Source organism: Schistocerca cancellata, chromosome 5 (assembly GCF_023864275.1).
Source record: "Schistocerca cancellata isolate TAMUIC-IGC-003103 chromosome 5, iqSchCanc2.1, whole genome shotgun sequence".
Classification (NCBI taxonomy): Eukaryota; Metazoa; Arthropoda; class Insecta; order Orthoptera; family Acrididae; genus Schistocerca; species Schistocerca cancellata.
Genome location: NC_064630.1, coordinates 194,761,457 through 194,783,899, shown reverse-complemented (window position 1 = coordinate 194,783,899; position 22,443 = coordinate 194,761,457). Strand labels below are relative to the sequence as shown.

General features: G+C 38.9%; 1 protein-coding gene across 4 annotated transcripts in view; it reads right to left on the bottom strand.

The window, feature by feature from the left end:
* Positions 1-22,443, bottom strand: part of LOC126187345 (zinc finger protein 250-like) — a 136,058-nt gene that overhangs the window by 88,574 nt on the left and 25,041 nt on the right. For all 4 annotated transcript variants that reach the window (XM_049928366.1, XM_049928367.1, XM_049928370.1 and 1 more), the window contains exon 4: positions 17,334-17,539. In XM_049928366.1, coding sequence (XP_049784323.1) covers positions 17,334-17,539 — 206 coding nt within the window. The remainder of the gene's footprint in view (positions 1-17,333; positions 17,540-22,443) is intronic.

Sequence of the window (22,443 nt, the reverse complement as noted above, 5' to 3'; positions counted from 1 at the left end):
TTATGTTAAACATTCTTTCTCTGGTCTATTCATAGGTCTGACTAAAGCCTTTGACATAATCTCTCTCTGTTGCTTGGCATTAGAGGCACTTGAAATATATGGTTTCATTCCTGCCTCACTAATAAGAGGCAGAAAGCTGAATTTTCAAACAAAGATGGTACTAAAGTTCTATCCAATGAAATTACGATCTGTTATGGTCACACTCAAGGTTTAGTTCTGGGGTCCTTACATTTCCTCTTATTTATCAATGACCTTACCTCTGAATCTGCCTAAAGCCTTATCTGTATTGTTTGCAGACAATGCAAACTTCCTTTTCCAAACTCCTTCTTTTCAAGTAGTAAAGGGTATAAGAACAGATTCTTACAACAGGCTAATTTTCTAGACACACCAAAACAAATTATTATCAAACAAAAGCAAAACTGCTCATATGATTTTCAGTGTGCCCAAGAATCACCCTGTCTACATGGAGTCCATACTAACTGAAGATGAAACAATAGAGCAAAACAATGATGTCAAATTTCTTGGGGTGTGGCTAAACAATAACTTCCAATGGAATATTCACAGAGAAAATCTGCTACTGAAGAATCTGTGCCATGCTTTTCAGATTCTTGATCAGTCCTGCGATATCTCAATTCTAAAAATGGTTTATTTTCCTTTAGTACACTCAGTTCTCTCTTGTGGAATCAATTTTAGCGGTGAGTGTTTGGTTAAATTTTTGTGAATCAAAAAAGGCTCTTAAAGATAATGAAACAGGTGGCTCCATCTACCTCCACTAAGCCTATTTTCAAGAAATTAAAAATACTGCCTGTTCCCTGCATTTATATCTTAGAATCTGTGACATTTTTTAAAAGGAATCTGCACTTGTTTGTGACCCTATGAGCCTATTTATAATCGTAATATTTGTCCTAGTGCAGACACTCACCTTAGTAGTCACAGACATACCAAAAGTTTATTTGGTATAAGAAATATGGACAGTGTGCTTTACAATAAATTACCCTTTATCAGTCAGGGAAAATAGAAATGCATTTAGGAATAAAATAAAAGATTTCTTTCTTACACACACTTTTTTACTCTGTTGATTACTACTTAAAATCAGATTTGTTTTAACAGTTCTTGTACTTTTTAGTGTACAATGTGCCTCTACAACAGTATGCCTAAATTTACAAGTTTAATGGAATAGTATACAATTGGTCTGGGTTGTGCTATTATGATTTTGTGTTTTGTTTTTACTTTTTAGTGCTACTAACTTGCAGTTATGTTTTTAACTCCAAGTCTAGTCTGATGTATTGGACTGCATTCAGTTATTTGTGTATTACCTCACATACAGCAAGCAGTCATAAAAATATTTAACCATCTCCCTTGTGAATTACAGGTGCTGTCACGTAGTGACTGTTTTAAAAACTACTTCAAATTATTTCTGTTTAACAACCCTATCCTCTCCATCAATGATTGAATAGATTACCAACACTCTTAGCATAATAGTGAGTTACTACAAATATTATGCATGCAAAATGCAGCAAAAGTATTGAAATTATGTATCATCATAAAGTGCATTATCTTTGAATAACAACTACTACGAATGCAGGTTTTTATGGAATGAAATGTGGCAGTCAGAAATGGTTATTGTAAGTAAATATAAAAAGAAATATTAAAACAGTTCATTAAAAACTAGATGGTAGCCTGGCATCACAAACTAGAAGAAAGCTAGGTTAGACGTGTCAAACAGAACTGGATGTACCAAAACAAGTGTAGACACAATGAGAGTTCCGCTCTGCAGCGGAGTATGCACTGATATGAAACTTCCTGGCAGATTAAAACTGTGTGCCGGACCGAGACTCGAACTCGGGCCTTTGCCTTTCGCAGGCAAGTGCTCTACCAACTGAGCTACCCAAGCATGACTCACACCCCTTTCTCACAGCTTTACTTCCGTCAGGACCTCGTCTCCTACTTTCCAAACTTCACAGAAGCTCTCCTGCAAACCTTGCAGAACTAGCACTCCTGGAAGAAAGGATATTGTGGAGACATGGCTTAGCCACAGCCTGGGGGATGTTTCCAGAATGAGATTTCCACTCTGCAGCAGAGTGTGTGCTGATACGAAACTTCCTCGTGGATTAAAACTGTGTGCTGGACCGAGACTTGAACTCTGGACCTTTGCCTTTTGCAGGCAAGTACTCTACCAACTGAGCTACCCAAGCACGACTCGAAGCCCTGTCCTCACAGCTTTACTTTCGCCAGTACCTCGTCTCCTACTTTCCAAACTTCACAGAAGATCTCCTGCAAACCTTGCAGAACTAGCACTCCTGGAAGAAACATTGAGACATAACATGAACTTCTTACAGATGTAAACAATAATTCTTTTTCATCCATGACACAAAGCTAACAAAAAAAGTAGTTGATACAGTAACTTCTTCACCTGTGACCAATTAAGTACAAAAAACACGACAGGTACAGTATGCTATATTGCACATTATGCTGCCTTATTTTAAGTCTTCAAAAGCTCTTCTAAATTCAGTATTAGAAGCAGAATCCAGAAGTCTTAAAAATCAAATAAGGCAGAAGGGACAGAATTTCTAAAATCATTGCGGAAGTGGCGACAAAATGATTACTCGTGTTGGTGTGTAGAATGCGAGACTGGCAATATATCACGCGACTTTCGGAAAAAATATCATCCACACAACTCCCACGATTGCAAGAGTTGACAAGTGCGAGAATTATCACACAAACAGCTTAACATCTCACGAATCCAAGCTACTGGTAAGAATAATATACAGAAGAATGAAAAAGAAAACTGAGGATCAGTTAGATGACGGTCAGGTTGACTTTAGGAAAGGTAAGGGCACCACAGAGCCAGTTCTCAAGTTGCGGTCGATAATGGAAGCAAGACCGAAGAAAAATCAAGACGTATTCATATAATTTGTGGAGCTGGAAAAAGCGTTCGACAATGTAAAATGGTGTGAGATGTTCAAAACTCTGAGAAAAATAGGGGTAAGCTATAGGGAAAGATGGGTAATATACAGGGTTATTACAAATGATTGAAGCGATTTCACAGCTCTACAATAACTTTATTATTTGAGATATTTTCAAAATGCTTTGCACACACATACAAAAACTCAAAAAGTTTTTTTAGGCATTCACAAATGTTCGATATGTGCCCCTTTAGTGATTCGGCAGACATCAAGCCGATAATAAAGTTCCTCCCACACTCTGCGCAGCATGTCCCCATCAATGAGTTCGAAAGCATCGTTGATGCGAGCTCGCAGTTCTGGCACGTTTCTTGGTAGATGAGGATTAAACACTGAATCTTTCACATAACCCCACATAAAGAAATCGCATGGGGTTAAGTCAGGAGAGCGTGGAGGCCGTGACATGAATTGCTGATCATGATCTCCACTACGACCGATCCATCTGTTTTCCAATCTCCTGTTTAAGAAATGCCGAACATCATGATGGAAGTGCGGTGGAGCACCATCCTGTTGAAAGATGAAGTCGGCGCCGTCGGTCTCCAGTTGTGGCATGAGCCAATTTTCCGTGGGCTACGCGTGAAACTTGCCCGCACGCATTCAACCGTTTCTTCGCTCACTGCAGGCCGACCCGCTGATTTCCCTTACAGAGGCATCCAGAAGCTTTAAACTGCGCATACCATCGCCGAATGGAGTTAGCAGTTGGTGGATCTTTGTTGAACTTCGTCCTGAAGTGTCGTTGCACTGTTATGACTGACTGATGTGAGTGCATTTCAAGCACGACACACGCTTTCTCGGCTCCTGTCGCCATTTTGTCTCACTGCGCTCTCGAGCGCTCTGACGGCAGAAACCTGAAGAGCGGCTTCAGCCGATCAACACTTTATGAGTTTTTCTACATCTGTAGTGTGTCGTGACCATATGTCAATGAATGGAGCTACAGTGAATTTATGAAATCGTTTCAATCATTTGTAATAGCCCTGTACAATATATACAAGAACCACAAGAGAGCAATAAGAGTGGAAGACCAAGAAGGAAAAGCACAGATTAAAAAGGGTGTCAGAGAGGGATGTAGCATTTTATCTCTACAGTTCAATCTATATGTCAAAGAAGAAATGATGGAAATAAAAGAAAGGAACACAAGTGGGATTAAACTCCTAGGTGAAAGGATATCAGTGTTAAGATTTGCTGATGGCATTGCTTTTCTCAGTGAAAGTGAAGAAGAATTTCAGGAACTGTCAAATGGAATGAAAAGTCTAATGAATACAGAGTCAGGGTGTATACGTGGATCAGAAAAAAAAAAATCCCAGATTTTTCTTGGATTTCCGGGTTAAAAATACACTTTCTGCCAGATGAAAATACACTTTTTCCATGTTAAGTAACAGTATACTTTTCGTCGGAACTGTAAAACTTATCAATCCTTTCAATGGTTGTGGTTTTATACACTGACGTAGAATTTCCCGGCACCTTAGAAAACGAAACTCAGGGGAAAAAACACGTTTTGGAAAGATGTCCGATGTGCAGTAACATGTACACTGCATATTTTTGTATTACGAAAGTATAAATTCGAATTCCACGAAACACCGCTTGTTACTTTCTAAAGGATTGAAATCGAGATTGCAATGCACTTTTGTAAGCCAATCGTAGCTCATGTCAAGCGATCTCACCAGCCAATGACAGCTGGTGTTCAGAGCATAGGACACCTGATGTAGTCAGCCAACAGCAACATCACTGTTAAGAAGTGTGAACACAAAAATAAGAAAAGGTAATGGTTTAAATTAATATAGTGTTGCTACAACAAAAGAAAAGAAAAGCTTTCATGTATAATGTTGGTCTCTAAGATTAATAAGCTGCAAGAGAAGCTAAGCTGTCACACATAAAGATGATCTTTTTTGCATGTGTTACACTTTAAGATACATCACACAAACATGCTAGTAAAATGTTTAACAACAACATAAATGTCTGAACTTCTGGGCTCGAAAATATTCTAAATGGTCGTACTCAAAGATTTTATTTTTGAATGAGAGTCAACCGCTCTGTGATTTAAGAAATTCATTGGACATTCACGCACAGAGTTCATCTTGTGAAAAAGGAAATTTACTTTGAAAGTAGTGCTTTTCAAACAACCATTCGGAATATTTTCCCACAACCTGTTAGAAATAGATTCGTTTCAGCAGTTGCCAGAGAGCGCCAGATAACAGGCGTCACTGCACTTGCGCAGCTATGATAACACAGGAAGCCCGTACATTTGAACGTGTAAAACATTAAAAGATCTTACATTATGTCATAAAAGAAACAAGACATTAGAGGATACACCAAGAGCATGGGAATTTTGTGAACCATACTAAAATGCATAATTCGACATCGAAACTGGCCAACAGTGTTGAATTAAACACTTTGTTTCAAATAAATTGACTGCCCGAAAAGATTAATAAAAGTCTAATTTCTTTCACCAACCGACAAAAATAACTTCCTTGTTCTGCAAGGTGATTAACACTCGACTGTCAGAAAGGTGGAAACAAAATAAAATCTGAAACTAATAACATATTTTAGGCTTCTGTAATTATGTGAATGTATTTTAATTCACTTGATAGCTCCCAGCTACAGAAATCCGTTTTGTTTTCATTTGACATGAGAGCAATAAATGAATAGGAAACAGCAAAATTACTTAACGTAAACACGGGTCATAGGAGACTACCATCTCCCCAATACAACTCAGACTGCTCTGCGCATCAGGTCCAGATCTACAATATTTCCAAAATGGGCAATATTAGATAGGCGCTCCCCCTCCCTCGAGTGTTTGAGGTAGGATGCCAAAAATTTAAAAAATTGACTTTTCAAAGATATCTTCATTTTTAGTGCACATCTTGCTGAAGAGTCTGATCCATAAAACATATATGTTTGTGGAAACGTAAGATATGTTATTTGGTCTTAAGTGTGCCAAAGTGCAGTGCCACACCTCTTCACACAGCATTCTTCCATCGCACGTCTCTGTATTTCACTCTGTGGAATTCAAACGTGTAATATTTTGTAATGGGTGCCATCAAACTATATTCAGGCCAGTGGAAATTAAAATGTCCTGTGGTGCCTCTCCTGCTCCCAGTTGGCCGGTTTGACTTCCTGATCCTCTTTAAAAAAATCTCACAATTAATACTGGAGGGGATTATTTGTAACTGGCAAAACAAGAGCTCTTCAGAAAATCTGCACTCTTTACTGCCTATTAGCTAATAACTGTTTTGTGTGACATAAAATTAAATATAGCATACACAAAATGAGTAAAGACAAGAGACAAGCAAGACAGTACACAATTCTTCAATCCTTCAGTCCTAGCTTTTTTTCCTCTAATCTTGCCACAGATTTATATGCTGCATTTTCCTTTCTGGAAAAAGAGTCTATTACCCATCAAAGTTTGTCAATGTTTTACTACATGTAAAAATGAAATGCCGTTGTCTAATACTGAAAAAGCTGTTAATACAAATAGTACCAAAGAATGGTGCGGTTACTCGATCTGATTACGTGTATTTTGTCACTGTCTGCTAGATAAAATGAAATAGGCCTGGCTAATATTGCAGCAATTGTTACGCACACCAAATAAAAGAGACTGTTTTGGCACAAATGGTCATTTTTATAACACGACAAAATATAATTCACGAAGTACCAATATCAAATGCCTATCAGGCCTACCACAAGCAAAAAGTTTAATGTTAGGAAATAGTTTCACATTTCATTCATACACTCTAGCTTCTAAAGCACGAGATCAAAAAGCAGTAGTACAAAATTTTTATATAAATTTGGAATTGTCATATTCTTCCATAATTTGTGCCAGTCCCTGTTTCTTCTCCTTCCTCATTCTAACAACCAATCTTGTCATCACAAATTCTGTAACTAACCCTGCCACAATCACCGGTTTAGTTACCCCGCATTTATTCTTAAGTTAGGCTTTATTACGTGTTCCTACAATGCATTTTCCACACGACTCCCAGAAAAGAACTTTAGCGGCTGCTAGCCGGGGACTATATAATTGGCCCTCAGTTGTGTAGCAGTCTGGCCAAAAATTTTCTATCAAAATTTCATTTTCTTGGATACACGGAGAAGACAATAGGTGATCTTCGTGGCCAAAAATTTTCTGGCAAAATTTCATTTTCTTGGATACACAGAGAAGACAATACGTAATCTTCGTTGCCTGTTATTCCTGTTAGTCGTTTATTTCCACTCTGCTAGTCTGAATCTATGGAATTCGCTAGTAATTATAACAATGCTGATCTTTTGCAAACCCAGTCAACCATACAGTGATTGGCATTCACCCATTCGGCTTTATTTACTCAACTCTTATAGCCCCGTCCCTGCAGTAAAGTTTATTCCTAGATGCAATGGGGATTCCCCTGGCAGAGACATCACATACACACATTCAAAAATCAACTTACGATTCATTCAGAAATCAACTTAGAATTTGATCAAAAATGTTCAAAAACCAACAGGGATCCGTTCAAAATCATATGAGTAATCGATAGACCAACATGTGCTGGATGCTAGGCGCTTTGTGAAACAAGGTCTTTCTCCCCAATAACATGAATTACCCCCCCCCCCCCCCCGGTACCCTGAAACTGCCACCCGGCGCAGATACCTTAGTTTGCCCCCGCCCCCTAGTTCTGGGCCTGCTGCACATACGTGAATCTGGCAGCTTAGGTGCACCAGCAAAATTTTTCCGGATAGAATCTGGCTGCTTGCTGCTATTGCTTGTACAGCTAACTGCCACACTTCTGTAACCAGAAGTGGGAAAAGGTACTACTCATATGTGACTCAACTGCACATGCGCATAAGCTCGCTCGCAACCCCTCAAACAAATCTAATGTAAACAGTTGTGACGTCACGCTCATCGGAGGCAATTTGTTGTTATGAAACATTGCATAGTACGCCTAAAGCCTTTGACACATTTTGCTGTTGGCAGACGCTTGTATGAGCACTGTGTTTTGTTGTTGTATATGGTGCATTTCCTTTGCAACTTAAGTTTTATTTTCATGTTTTTTTTTTCTCTCGTTTGTGTTTTATTGCTGCAGTATTATTCTGCAATAGCGTGATACAGCAATATTCTTTGTTAGAGTATTGGTTCTTACCAGACAAAGTTACAAAAATTTAACTGAAAACTAAAACAATGTCCCACAATTCTAAAAACTGCCTGTGTTTTTCCCGGTTTTCTCCCAGATGAAAACATTCCCGGGTCTTTACCGGATCTCCCGGTTGTCCTGGGTCGTATACACCCTGAGATTAAGAACTGAGAGTAAATCAAAGGAAGACGAAAGTAATGAGAAGTATCAGAAATGAGAACAGTAAGAAACTTAACATCATAAATGGTGATCACAAAGTAGATGTTTAGGAATTCTGCTACCTAGGCAGCAAAATAACCCATGACGAACAGAGTAAGGACATATAAAGCAGACTAGCAGTGCTCAATGGGGAATTCCTGGCCAATAGAGGTCTCCTAGTATCAAACACGAGTCTTAATTTGAGGAAGAAACTTCTGAGAATGTAAATTTGGAGCACAACATAGTATGGCAGTGAAATGTGGACTGTGGGAAAACCAGAACAGAAGAGAATAGAAGCATCTGAGATACGGTGTTTTGGAAGGATGTTGAAAATTAGGTGGACGAATCAGATAAGGAATGAGGAGGTTCTCTGTAGAATCTGCGAGGAAAGGAATATATGGAAAACACTGTCAAGGAGAAGGGACAGTATCATAGCACATCTGTTAAGACATCTGGAGTAACATCTATGGTGCTAGAGGAAGACAGAGACAGATATTGGGAAACCTCCAGCAAATAAATGAGGGTGTAGGTTGCAAGTGCTACTCTGAGATGAAAAGGTCAGCACAGGAGAGTAATTCATGGAGGGAGAGCCAGTACATACACGTACCAGCAATGTTCACTTTAGAGAAGATGTCCAAAGCAACCACCCCACACTTGCAAACACTTCAGCATTCTCTGGATCATACTAAGCTGGAGTAAGGTCCACGGAACTTGGAGGTCAGGCCACTGAACCTCCATGATCAATCCATTTCACTGGAAGTGCTTCATTTAATTAGTTACACACATTCATTCATAAGTGTGGCGGTGCACCATCATCCTGACACCACAGCTATTGCCGAACACCAAGTGGCATGTTTCCTAATGTGTCAGGCAAAGAAACATTTAATACAGGGGTGCATTCAATCTGCCCAGCAACAGGTAATGGCCCATAAGTATTCCTCCCAAAATTCTAGTCCACAGGTTAATACCAAAGATACTTGAGAGCCATTTACATGGGTGACATGTGGGTTGTGAAATTCCTCTCGTGTGCTAATCTCTTTATCTCAGAGTAGCACTTGGAATCTACATCCTGAATTATTTACTGGGTGTATTCCAATCTCTGTTTTCCTCTACAGGTTTTACCCTCTACAGCTCCCTCCCTCAGGTTATTCACTGTGTCTTAACAGATGTCCTGCCACCCTGTCCCTTCTTCTTGTCAGTGTTTCCCACATACCTATTTCCTTGCCGATCCTCCAGAGAACCACTTCATCTCTTACCTCATTAGTCAGCCTAATTGTCAACATTCTTCTGTAATACCACATCCCAAATGATTTGATTCTCTTCTTGTCCGGTTGTCTCACAGTCCATGCTTCATTACCATAAAATGCTGTGCTTCAAACATATATTCTCAGAAATTTCTTCCTCAAATTAAGACCCATATATGTACTAGTACACTTCTCTTAGCCAGGAATGTTGTTTTGCCAGTGCTAGCCTGCTTTCTATATCCTCTTTGCTTTGCCCGTCATCAGTTATTTTGCTGCCCAGGCAGCAGGACTCCTTAACTTCATCTGCTTCGTGATCACCAATTACAATGTTAAGTTTCTCGTACTCATTCGATGGTTCGCCCCATTCGACAGTTCGCCCCATTCAGATCCTGTAATTTTTCTTCACTTTCACTGAGGATACCAATGTACTCAGTGAATCTTATCTTTGATATCCTTTCACCTTGAATATTAATCCCACTCTTGAATCTTTCTTTTATTTCCATAATTGCTTCTTTGATGTACAGATTGAAGAGTGTGGGCTGTAAGGCGTCGAGATTTATGGGGGGACACCTTACATGTTAGGTGTCCCAGTTTTGTGTGTCATTTATAGTGTTGCAACACACTGGTTGTGCAACATGGGTTGGGTTTTGTGTGTATATTTCACTTGTTTGAGATTTAATAAGTGTGGCAAGGACAGTGATGAGAATAACTCCCTTATATAAGCTTGCATCTTTAAGTTAAGTAGAAACTGTGTGAAAGAATCACTGGAGGGGAAGCCAGTTTCAGTTACCCACACTGTGACGCAATGGCATACAGAGCAGCAGCCTAGTCAAGGTCACACGCAAGTGACTAGCATGGCAGAGAACTGGGGAAGAACGGTATATCACATGAGTGGCGCGTGAGGATGTAACTTACCATTCTTGTGGATGATAAAGTGTTACTAAGGGGGCTGGTCTTCCACCAGTCAGTCTTCCTATCAGTAAAAGTAATTAACTATCCTGAATTTTGTGATGTTACTGATATTTTTTATTTTATGTTATTTGAGAAATTTAATGCCAGGATCCCCTTGTCTGAACAGGCGATACCTGAGATTGCTCTAGTGCATTGTAATGACCCAACATGTGCAAAAGTGATTCCAATAAATACTATTACAGGGAATAGTTGTTGTCTATTGTAAGACAGAGGTCCCCTTCATACCTCACTGGAATATTTTAAGAACATTGATGGCAGCTATTCTTCTGAAGCCTAAACCCTTGATGAGTAATAGCACATGGAAGTGGAATCGTGCACACAATGCAAACATAGCATTTCCTTATTACCAACCAGAGGCATGTTTAGAGGGTGAAAGACTACACTGCTGTCTTACACCCTTTTTAATCAAAGTACTTTGTTCTATGTCTCCCACTCTTAATGTTCCGTCTTGGTTCTTGTACATTTTGCATATTAACCCACCTTTCCCTATAGCTTACCCTTTTCTCAGAAGTTCAAACATCTTGCACCACTTCACATTGCCAAACTTTTTTTCCAGGTCCACAAATCCTATGGACCTGTCTTGATTTTTCTTCAGTCTTTGGCTACTCTCTTAAACTTCAGTCGACTCTTCATCATTGTCAAATTGTGATCCGAGTCTATATGTGCTCCTGGGTAAGTCTTAAAATCCAGTACCTGATTTCAGACTCTCCGCCTGACTGTGGTGTAATCTAACTGAGAGTTTTCCCTTACCTCCTGGCCTTTTCCAAGTATATCTCCTCATCTTGTGATTCTTGAATAGAGTATTTGGTATTACTAGCTGAAATCTGTTTCTGAACTCAATCAGTCTTTCTCCTCTTTCATTCCTAGTGCTAAGCCCATATTCTCCCATAACCCTTTCTTTTACTCCTGCCCCTACAACTGCATTCCCATCCCCTGTGACTATTACATTTTCTTCACCATTTACATACTGAATCACCTGTTCAATATCCTCATATACTTTCTCTGCCTCTTCATCTTCAGCTTGCAATGTTGGCATATATAGTTGAACTATTGTTGTTAAGTGTTGGTTTGTTGCCAGTTCTAATGAGAACAATGCTACCACTGAACTATTAACAGCAACTCACTCTCCCCCCACCTTGCTATTAATAATGAATCCTACTCTCATTATACCATTTCTACTGCTGCTGATATTACCATATACTCATCCAACGAGAAATCACTGACCCCATTATATCTACATTGAGCCTCTGCATTCCCCTTTTCAATTTTTCTAGTTTTCCTACATCTATGTTCAAACTTCTAACATTCCACACCCCAACTCATAGAATGGTATCCTTTCATTGGTTATTCAATCTTTTTCTCATCATCACTTCCCCCTGGGGAGTCCCTTCCTGGAGATCTGAATGGGGGACTAGTCCAGAATCTTTTGCCAATGAAGAGATCATCACGACACTTTTTCCATTACAGACCAGATGTCCTGTGGATACACAATACGTGTCTTTAATGCAGTGGTTTACATTGCCTTCTGCATCCTCATGCCATTGATCATGGCTGATTCTGCTGCCTTCAGGGGTAGTTTCCCACCCCAAGAGAAAGAGAGAGCTCTGAACCTCTGTGCGCTCCTCTGCCCTCTTTGACAAAACCATTGGCAGAATGAGAGTGAGTTCTTATGCCAGAAGTCTTCAGCCGCCACTGCTGACGATTTTTATTCAAAATTTAAATGGTAGCAGGTTTCGAACCTGGAACCAAGGACATTTTGATTAAGCTAACTGAGATTTTCCCTTACCTCTTGGCATTTTCCAAGTATATCTCCATGTCTTGTGATTCTTGAATAGAGTACTCGATTACTAGCTGAAATTTGTTGCTGAAGTCAATTAGTCTTTCTCCTCTTCATTCCTAGTGCTAAGCCCATATTCTCACATAAAAAAGAAGCTACTCCCTGACCACGGATGCAACCAGTCCATATTACGTTATTCATAAAATGTTTTTCACCTTCCACTTGGTGCAAAAGCCATTCACAAAATTGTACTTGTCGAATGAGGTCTTCTGGCTGCTGGTGTTGAGTTAACGTGTAACGATACAGATGGAGTTGTTCATCATGCAACACAACATCAACCAGTCTTTAATATGATATATGGCACTTCCTTGCAATATCACATGTACTTTGCCAAAGTGACTGGGAAACAGTTTTAAGAATCATGTCCTCTGTTTGTGGAGTAATCTAGTCTTTGGACAACATCTGTCCACTTCTTGTGGACGAAGATTACTGGTTTTACGAAGGCATTGCTCTAGGCAACAAAAATATTCTTATAGGGATGTCACATTTGAGGATAATGTGCAGCATACACAAGAATAACAGCAGCAACTTGGTTATCAAATGCACCCAATACCAAAAGCATATCAACGTATTCAGCGTTTGTGTACTCCATTGGGAAAACCCCCTACATGAACTTGACAGGACCAGTTATGATCATGCACTGCACCATTGCTAGACATGTCAATGCAATTTAATGGATCCCACTGTCATGTGATAGGCTACTGTCACATGACAAAATGATGTAGTGCTTATAAACGATGAGAAATAGGGAACAGATGTCTAAAACATAAAACAGGAACCTGATGACGATTCTAACCCTATCTCCATGGTGGATGCATGCATGATATCCCATAAGTCTATTCCTATTTATTTATTTTTTTTCCTTTTAACGAAAAGCAAGGTAACAGATATGAAACATCTGAATAGAAAATTGATTCTATGCATCATCCAACTCCTCGCAAAAAGTGCACAATAACTTGGCATCCTTTGCCAAGTCCAATGGGCCATAACCATGTAGTGTTAAAAGGCATGAGGGTACAGGTTATAACCGCTCCCCACCATGTAATGAACATAATGCCTGACAAAACATCATAACTACTGTATATTGTTCTCCTTGCTAGGAATGAAGATTGAATTGGGATGCAGAAGAATCTCATCAGAGATTGCCACTTCCATTGTCCTGGTAAGAAAGGTCAACTGACGGTGCAGCCATCTCATAACCGACGAAATAATCCATCCGTATCAACACACTGACTGCACTGATCTGCCTCACTAAGGCCACAGCGAAAAAAACAGAACATTAGTGGGGAAAAGGTTATGAATGACTTGATACCATAGGAAAAATAGGTAGGCAGACACTGTACCAAACAACCTTCCAGTCTGTCTCCCGCGATACTGCCTTCACATAGGCAACACAAATTGGAAACGTCCAGTGATGTAACTGTGACACAAAGGTGCAACTGGAAAAGAATATCAACCCCCCAAATAATTGACATCAATAAAAATTCCCAAATGTGCCTTAATTTGTTATTTATTCTACCAACATCTACTGCAAGGGTGAATGAAGCTTGCAGACTGGTGACAGGCAAGAAAGCGAGCTGTAAGTGACTGGGGGCACTACCACGTTAAAATTGTCTGTCGAAGAAATAAAGCAGAAACCTTGGGACGAACATCAAGGAGGCCCAAATCTCCCATCAGCAGGATCTCGCCATAACCTCATTGGGGGGAGGGGGGGGGGCAGATAAACATGCCCGATAAGTTTACTTCAGGACATCATTGCAGGAAGGAGAAAAATTTGTGCAACAAAATAGGCTTTACTCAACACACAAGTTTCCAGCATCCAAACCTTATGAAGTAATGAGAAGGATCGTGTATGAGGATCGTTCTTGAATCCTACCTGTGACAGACTTCCAATTTAATGGAGCCACCTTCATTCAACAATAACAACAACCGATGACTGATGGTGGGCGACTGCCACAGCCTACAAACTCTAACCATGTCAAACCCCACAAACTGAGTAACCGACATTTCTGGTTGTTAATCCATGCTCCCATAAGACGACAACGTGCATCCAAAATGTGATTGAGTACCAGTATGTTCTCAAGAGTAAGAAGTAGCATAATGTCATCAGCACATGTGCAGACAATAAACCTAACCTTTCTCCCAATAATGACCAGCCACTCCACCAGGCAGCTATGAACCACAATAAGGGGTCCAGAAATAGCATGAATAATGACGCAGACAGGAGACTCCCCTGTAGGACACCTCAAAACATTTTTATGAGGGGAGCAAGGTGACCATTCAGGTCAATAGACACTTGAGTACCAGTTATTGCAGAGATGAGCATCCATTGTGCAGTATCATTAAAACTAACAACCATTAACACTCGCAACAGAAAATTGTGACTAACTGAGTCAAATGCATGATTACAATCAATAAAAAGTAGAGCTCCTGACACAGGAAAAGTGGAAGCAACTGCAATAAGATCACAACATTCAGCAACAGGAGTCAGGAGAGTATGACCTGGGATACAACTTTGATAATAGGCATCAATGCCAGGAAGCAAAACCGACAAACAGCTATTTGTCACGTGAGGTATGATTTCACAATCAAAACTGAGTAGCATTGTTGGTCGGACCTGATCCAAAGACAGATGTCCCGTCTTTTTGGGACATCCTTACAGGATGGTGGAAAGTGTATCCCTTCCACCACTTCATTCACCATAAATATTAATGTTATCTCCTATGAGATGTGGAAACCAAACCATCCAAATTCAGCGATTTGTGGAAAGTAGAGTAAACTACATTGTCAGATACCTCCTCACAGTGCCAGAAACTCCTCATGGAGAGCTGGTGTGACAACACTATCAATGAGGGAAGTAAAATCAGCAGAAAGTATACCGTCTGATTCCACTCCAGTGTAAAGATTGAAAAAATATCGGGAAAGTTCGCACATTATATCAGGTTAGGATGACCATTCACTTCCATCAATAGAACAAATGGTCATGAAACACATCCTTTAAAATCACATTCAATGCTGAATTAGATAAAGGGATGTCAATTCATCTTGGAGAAACGAACATGGATAGGAATACAAACGAAGACCATCTAATTGCAGTCTTTCGAGTTGCAGGTGTTTTTGTCTTCACGTGGTGAACATCCTGTCTCTCAATGGTATGCCTTGAGCACTATCATTAAGATCATGATGGACAGCACAATAAAATCTCCAAGTCCTCCTCATTTCAGTCCCTTTACCAGCGCTAAAATGCATGAGTGCAGTGCAAAGCTGAGGTCTGGGAATGGCAACTTAGTGATAACACACTTGGGAACGGCTTACCTGGCCCCACACAACAATGATGATATCATCTAGAGAGGGGTCTGCCAAACATAAAATATTTAGCTTTGAAATAGGGCAAGAAAAAGTCACTGAAACAGCTCAGTGTCTTAAAGCTGGCAGGAATAACATCAATTGACAAAAGCTGTCCACACAGGGAAATAGGCAAATAAAAACAGTTCAGTTGCTACTAGAAGTAGTTGTAAAATATGTAAACTGCACTAATGTGGGATATCTGCAGATCCAAGCACCCAGTAGACTCAGAGAAACTACCATATCATTAAGTTCATGACAATAGTTACAGATGGGAGTCTGATCCACAGGACAGAATATGCAGTTAAAATCTCCACCCATCAGAATTTTCCATGGATTTTGACTAAGTAAATAAATGGTATCTTCCTTCTAAAAACACGAATGGCCATATATACTATCAGACCAAGAAAGAGCAAAAATAAAAATTCAGGTGAGATCATAAAAACGACACCCCATACCCCGACTATCTTATAGCATTTCAAAGTCCATTAACAGAACACTGTCCCAATAAAGCACAGCCATGTGAGTAGAACTTTCCAGCACAACATTAAAAAACATAGAATATCCAGGGAGACAAAGCATGTCATAATGCAGCAAGCTATAAGGGAGTGCTTACCCTATTAACATTTAGAGTAGGAAACATATATACCTGCATTAGTTAACACATGTAAGGCATGAAAGTAGTACTAGAAAAGCATTTATGCATCACGTCCTGCTCTCCACAACACCGCCAGATGGCGGGGATGAAGGTGCAGGATTTGAATCCTCCCCAGCAGAAGATGCAGACTCCATGTTCCCCCCACCAATTTTTGTCAATTGCCTACTACTTGGTATACATAGCTTATCACTGAATCATGTTTATTATTGAATCATGTTTTCTTATACACATTGAAATAATGTTCTCAATGATTTTACTTTTCTTGCTAAAGCAGAGTCATCAAAAAATGATTTCAATTTCTATCTTAAGTGCACTATGATTTCTGCTTCTTTCATGTCCACATATAAAGATGGATCAATAGCAAAAAATACTTTCATTTGGCCTTGGCATCTTCTGTTTTAACTACTTCTGATACAAATTTTTCTACTCCTTCAAGAATAACACATTCTCGATAGCAAATGCCCAATCGACTCAGTTCTCACATTCTTCCAACTTTGGGCACATCAATCAAATAATTCACTGCCATATTTACTGAGTACAGCAGTTCTTTTGAACATCAGAGCGTTCTGGACTTCAGTTACCAACAAAATGTTCCTGATATTTGTAACAGTGATTCTCTAGGTACCTGTAGAGTTCTGTCACATGATTCCGCTGCTATTTAGTTGTCCTGAGAACACTGATAGGCATATTACCTAACACTTTATTAGAACACTTCATGTGAAAGAGAACTCACACAATTTAATGCACTCAGTACTGCAAGGAATAGTTATTTACATGACACAAGCAAAGGCAAAAACATAGATACTAAAAAAAGAAAGACATACGAAAGATCATGGTTCACACTATATCTAACGAGGCCACAGACATTAATTTAAATGCTTCTATGAAGCTTAACCATTAGAAGGAAAATAATGTTCAATTTTCAATATTTATCACCAAAAATGTACAGTATTATTACATAAAATCTGCATTAAAAGGCAACTAATTGTACACTGAAGATATTAAGCTCTACTTTACCATAATTGGAAGGTGTGTGTGAATTTTCTCTTCCAGTTTAAGTTCAAGCCCTCGCTCACTGAATACAGGAACTAAATTGTCAGATGCCTGTGCACACAATCTGCAGTACCTACTAGCCATTTCACTTAACTCTTGTAAGGTTCTATTCCATGCCTTTATTTCTTCTTTGTAGTTTATATTTATTTCTTCATCTTCTTCAACTTTTCCTATAAATAATGTACTAGTTAGAAGAAACACACACATTTAGAAGAGAAACATGTTAGGAACTATTTCTTAAAAAATATGCTACAGAGACTACTGTGAGAAGATTTAAGGATGCAGAACTTATACAGCTATATTTATGAAATGTATCTAAATTATGCAAAGTTGACACAATAAAGATTTCGAGTAATATCACAAAAGAGAACAGAAAATATATCAAAGTGCTCAGATTATTGGCTAAATGAAGTACCACATAATAAACATATTTAATGACTGTTCAGCATCAGCTGCAACCAGCCACTTTCAATATCATTTATTCATGACAGTACCTGTTTCGAGCAGCGAAACTCTTTTTCATATGGCATATGTTCTTCATTATACAATTTAATATGAAGAGGGCATCTACGCAGAACCGATGGTAACAACACAATATTTCATTACACATCCACACAACTTCTCATGCAAAAATCCACAATAAGTTGTACAGCTGTTGAATTTATAGGATTATAGTAAACATGGTTAACTTATTAGTATGTTATCAAAATACTATATATATTTATGCTGTATTTTATCTTACATTATCCAATACACATTAACATTTAAATGTGTCAGAGTCTGTTAACATGTTTGTTGGGTATGCCACCATGTCATACTGTAACATAACTCCATTGAACAAAATCGGCATTTTGGCCATAGTTGCAATGCCATTCTTATGGGTCAACTGGTGTGGTGTGTCATTGAGGTCCACCTACATTTTCTTATGACCCCATTAATGGCCAACTATCTTGACATATGTTCTGCACACTGTGGGCATGTACAAGGTGGACTGTGAGTGTGGAGATGCATAAATTGGTGAAAGTGGCAGGCTAGCAGCAACTCTCATCCAGGAGTGTGAGCACCATATTCAACTTGAGTAACACAAGCTGCAGTGGCTGAAAACTGGAAACACTATGGGATGAAAATAAAATTCCGCAACAGTTGCTTGCGTTTCAAACAGCCAAGGTTGGTGAAGCACAAGAGCAGCAAGGTCATTAAAAACAACTGAACAATATGAATAGAGAAGATGACTATAGTCTTGCACCTTCTTGGCTGCCAGCCATCAGAGCCTGATGTGGAAAATGAGGAATATAGGAATACACACACCATCTGCTGATAGCTTCCAATCATGACTCATACTAAATGGGACGGCAGAAAATGGCAGATCCCCACTCATTCCACTACATGAAGACAATCTAACCACATTGCTCACTCCTTCCACTAGCGCAAACCCATGTCATCAATTTTTTTTTTAATTCTGACATAGTGATACATATGAGATCCCTCAACAACACAGCAAACCAGTAGATCCAGAGGAAGGTCAAAACATCTGGTTTGTTAAGTGACAGTTATTGTACAACATGGCACAGTCAATTAACAAATACACTGCACACAGCATACACTGCCCATATTAATAGCCTACCTATACTTTGCTGCTGTGTTATGTTTCCATTTAACACCAACAGCAAAAAAGATATTGTAAATTATTTTGCGTCTCCTGCATTACAATACGACTGGTAGATCAGATTCAGTTTTGACATGCTCCAGCAAATAAATTAAACTGCATAATGAAGAATGCACATTATCCGAACATAAGCTATGTTGCCTGAGGCTGGTAAAGTACGAATAAATGTTACTGAAAGCTACTGGTTGCTGTTCTTACTCAGCAGTCGCTCTCTATCCACAGTCAAAGCATTTTACCATAAAATCCATGGTAGATAATACATTCACCGCCCCCCACCCCAATAAACATCTGCATATCGAATGCAATTCTGAATGGTATTACTAGATATTTGCAAATACAAGTAATATAGGCAAACACGTAATAAATGCAGCTACTCTGACGCTACACGATCATAACAGTTATTTGAAAGACACTGTAATGTTGCAGACAATATGCACCTGTGTAGTTTCATGAAACAGGCTCCTGCCAGATTGATACAGGCAGCCTTTGACTGTTGGGGAACTAGATATAATAAAGCGTGATACAGAAACACTAACTGCCATCAATAAAGGTATCCAGAGTATGTGCTTGTGTGAACCAGAAAATTAAGTGCATGAAGTCAATTTTTCTATTGTATTCAGTACATTTGAGCAAGTTTCAAGAACAGCTGAAGTGCTCATTTTATGTGTGCTAACTGAGTGAGGATTGGGTATGTTAATTTCCAAGCAATCCAGTTATTTGAATTACACAATTATGTTTAACAGACATGCTTAACATTTTAAATTATCTTCCACACTTAAATGCATACAGTCACTAAAGTTGAGAAAATTTTATATTCTTTTAAATAGTAATATGAATATGGGAATGCCTGCACCTTTGGAGAGAGAATCCAGTTTGTACAGATATAACGTAGTTCTTGTGGTATTGTCCACAAAAATTTAGATGGGCAAAGAAAAAAAATCTTATGCTCATACTCTCAGATATTACTGAATTGTACATGTGTTAAAATTCATAACAAAGTAAGAAACTTGTATATTTTCAGTTTTGACTGAAAAAATTCCTAACCTGATATAGAGGCCACTAAAAATAATGGTGAGACAAGCAAATAAAATATAAATATTTCATCTATGAAATAGTTCAAGATGTTTTGTTGCATCTTTTTTATTCAAAAGATAACAATTTTTGCATCAGTTTGCAAATGTGCATACAAGTGATTTTGCTGTAGTTTTCGAATTTTTATTAACATTCAAAAATATTTGTCTGTCAAAAATGTAAATTCTAACTTTTTATGGTAGAAGCAGTACTATAAACATTTCCAAAGAGAATGACAGTTACCAAAGGTCTTATACAAGTAATTGTTTTGAATATGGCACATTGTAACACAGAAATAAGTATTATACCACAAAAACTTTACAGAAGGTGGTATATATTTAGCAAAAGAGTCCAAGTGGCCTGAAACTACTGTCACTTGAAAAATTACTTGTTTGAAATAATTTACATATGTAACATATTTTCTGGAAGCTGTAACTACGAGTAAGATTTAAACATTTACATACTACAAATCTCCTGCTAAGTGAAACTGCGAAACAGGTGCTGGGCCAAGTCGCAAGTACAAAGTGCAACAACAGTTTATGACAACGGTAAAAGAGGAAAAGAAAAATTCAAATACTGATAAAAGAAATGTGGTTGGGCTAGTGACACATATCATGTTAATTTTGATAATCTGTGCAGTTACCAGTGGCTTTCAACAGGAAAGCTGGAGAAATGGCAACTTTCCATTCTAGTTCCCCAGTTGCTCACCAGATCTACTACAGCACTGCAACTAGATTAAAAATTATGTAGAAACTGCTTCCCTCATAAATAATAACTTTAAAAAAATTAATTCCAAAATACACCTGTGGAAAACAACAACTGAATGCCTCGAGACCTACTGATAGGGGGCAGTGAAATGAATTATTCAAAACACTATAATTGGGGCAGGGTAGTAACTAAACACTGACTATGAATATGCTTGGCCTACTCTCATAATATCTGACTTGCTGTTGATGGAATAGTAAAGACTGTAGATATCGCAAAGATGACTGTTTCTGAATAATTGTCTGGGACATTTTACAACAGATATCAGATGAGTACCATATTGGTGCTGGTGGTCCAAGGAAGGTGCAGATGCTTGTCTTGGGCTCGGATGGCAGCAGTTTATGGATTATCATGTGGACCACCACATGAAAGTAGCAGTTTATGGATTATCATATGCACCACCACATGAAAGTACCAGCCACCACTGATTGCACAATGACCACTGAGAGCATTAATGCATCTAGTGCTTCAAATAATATCATAAGGTATATTTTTGTTGGATGATGGGCTATGAGAAACAGTGCCTCTCATAAGGACTTCTCTTGAACATCTTTACCACAGATGATGTGGTGTAAACACATCTGAAACAGCAACTAAACAGCAAGGTCATTATTGCCCTTGCGTGAATGATATACAGATAAGTGTGGAAAAAATCTATTAAACAATAATAATAAACTGGTAAACCAAATTGCATTCATATGCCAGAATTGAGAAGACAACCCCGATAAGGTGAGCATCAGAAAAGCCCTCAATAAGAGTCAGGATGAAACACAACAGAACAACAAGATAAAATCAAGGACAAAATATCAGTACAGACACAATTAAAAATGAGACAGATGACTGACGATGGATGATTACTTAGAAATAGTGGGTGACTGAGCCACTCAGTGACATACTAGAATCTCACACCCAATATTTTTGGAAGAATTTAGGACATCACACAATACCTTGAAACATGAAGCACACGTGCATCATTATCAGTTAGAACAGAGTGCAGGTCCAGTGGGAGATGCAGATCAGGCCTTAGGTTGTCATACAAAACACATTCAATTAAAATATGTTGTACTGACAGCTGTGCCCCACATCTGTGACACACTGGTGGCTCCTCACGATGTAAGAGGATGCCATGCATAAACAGTAATGTCCCACTCTAAGCCATATAAGGATTGCTTCTTCAACTTGTTACGGTAAGAAGGAGATAAGCCATGGTCGCACTGAAGGTTTTATGTAACACAGCTTATTACTCCTCACTTCCAACCACTGAGCCTCCCACCAACAAAATGGTCTTCTTGGTCACAAATGAGGTAACAGTCTCCAGGGGGACCAAACAGGGAGCAGGAGTTGGAACAGAGCAAGCCTCCTAATCAGCGGCATCAGCAAATTCATTTCCCCAGATCCCCATATGCGCTACAATCCAACAGAAAATTATTCCCTTGTCCTGCCTTTGCAAGAGGACAGCAGCCTGCACTTCTTGCACCATGTGATCTGCTGGATACATCTGACAACAGCAAGGAGGACACTGTGAGGATCTCAACAGATGAAGAATTTCTTGCCATGGCGTTGCCTCATCTG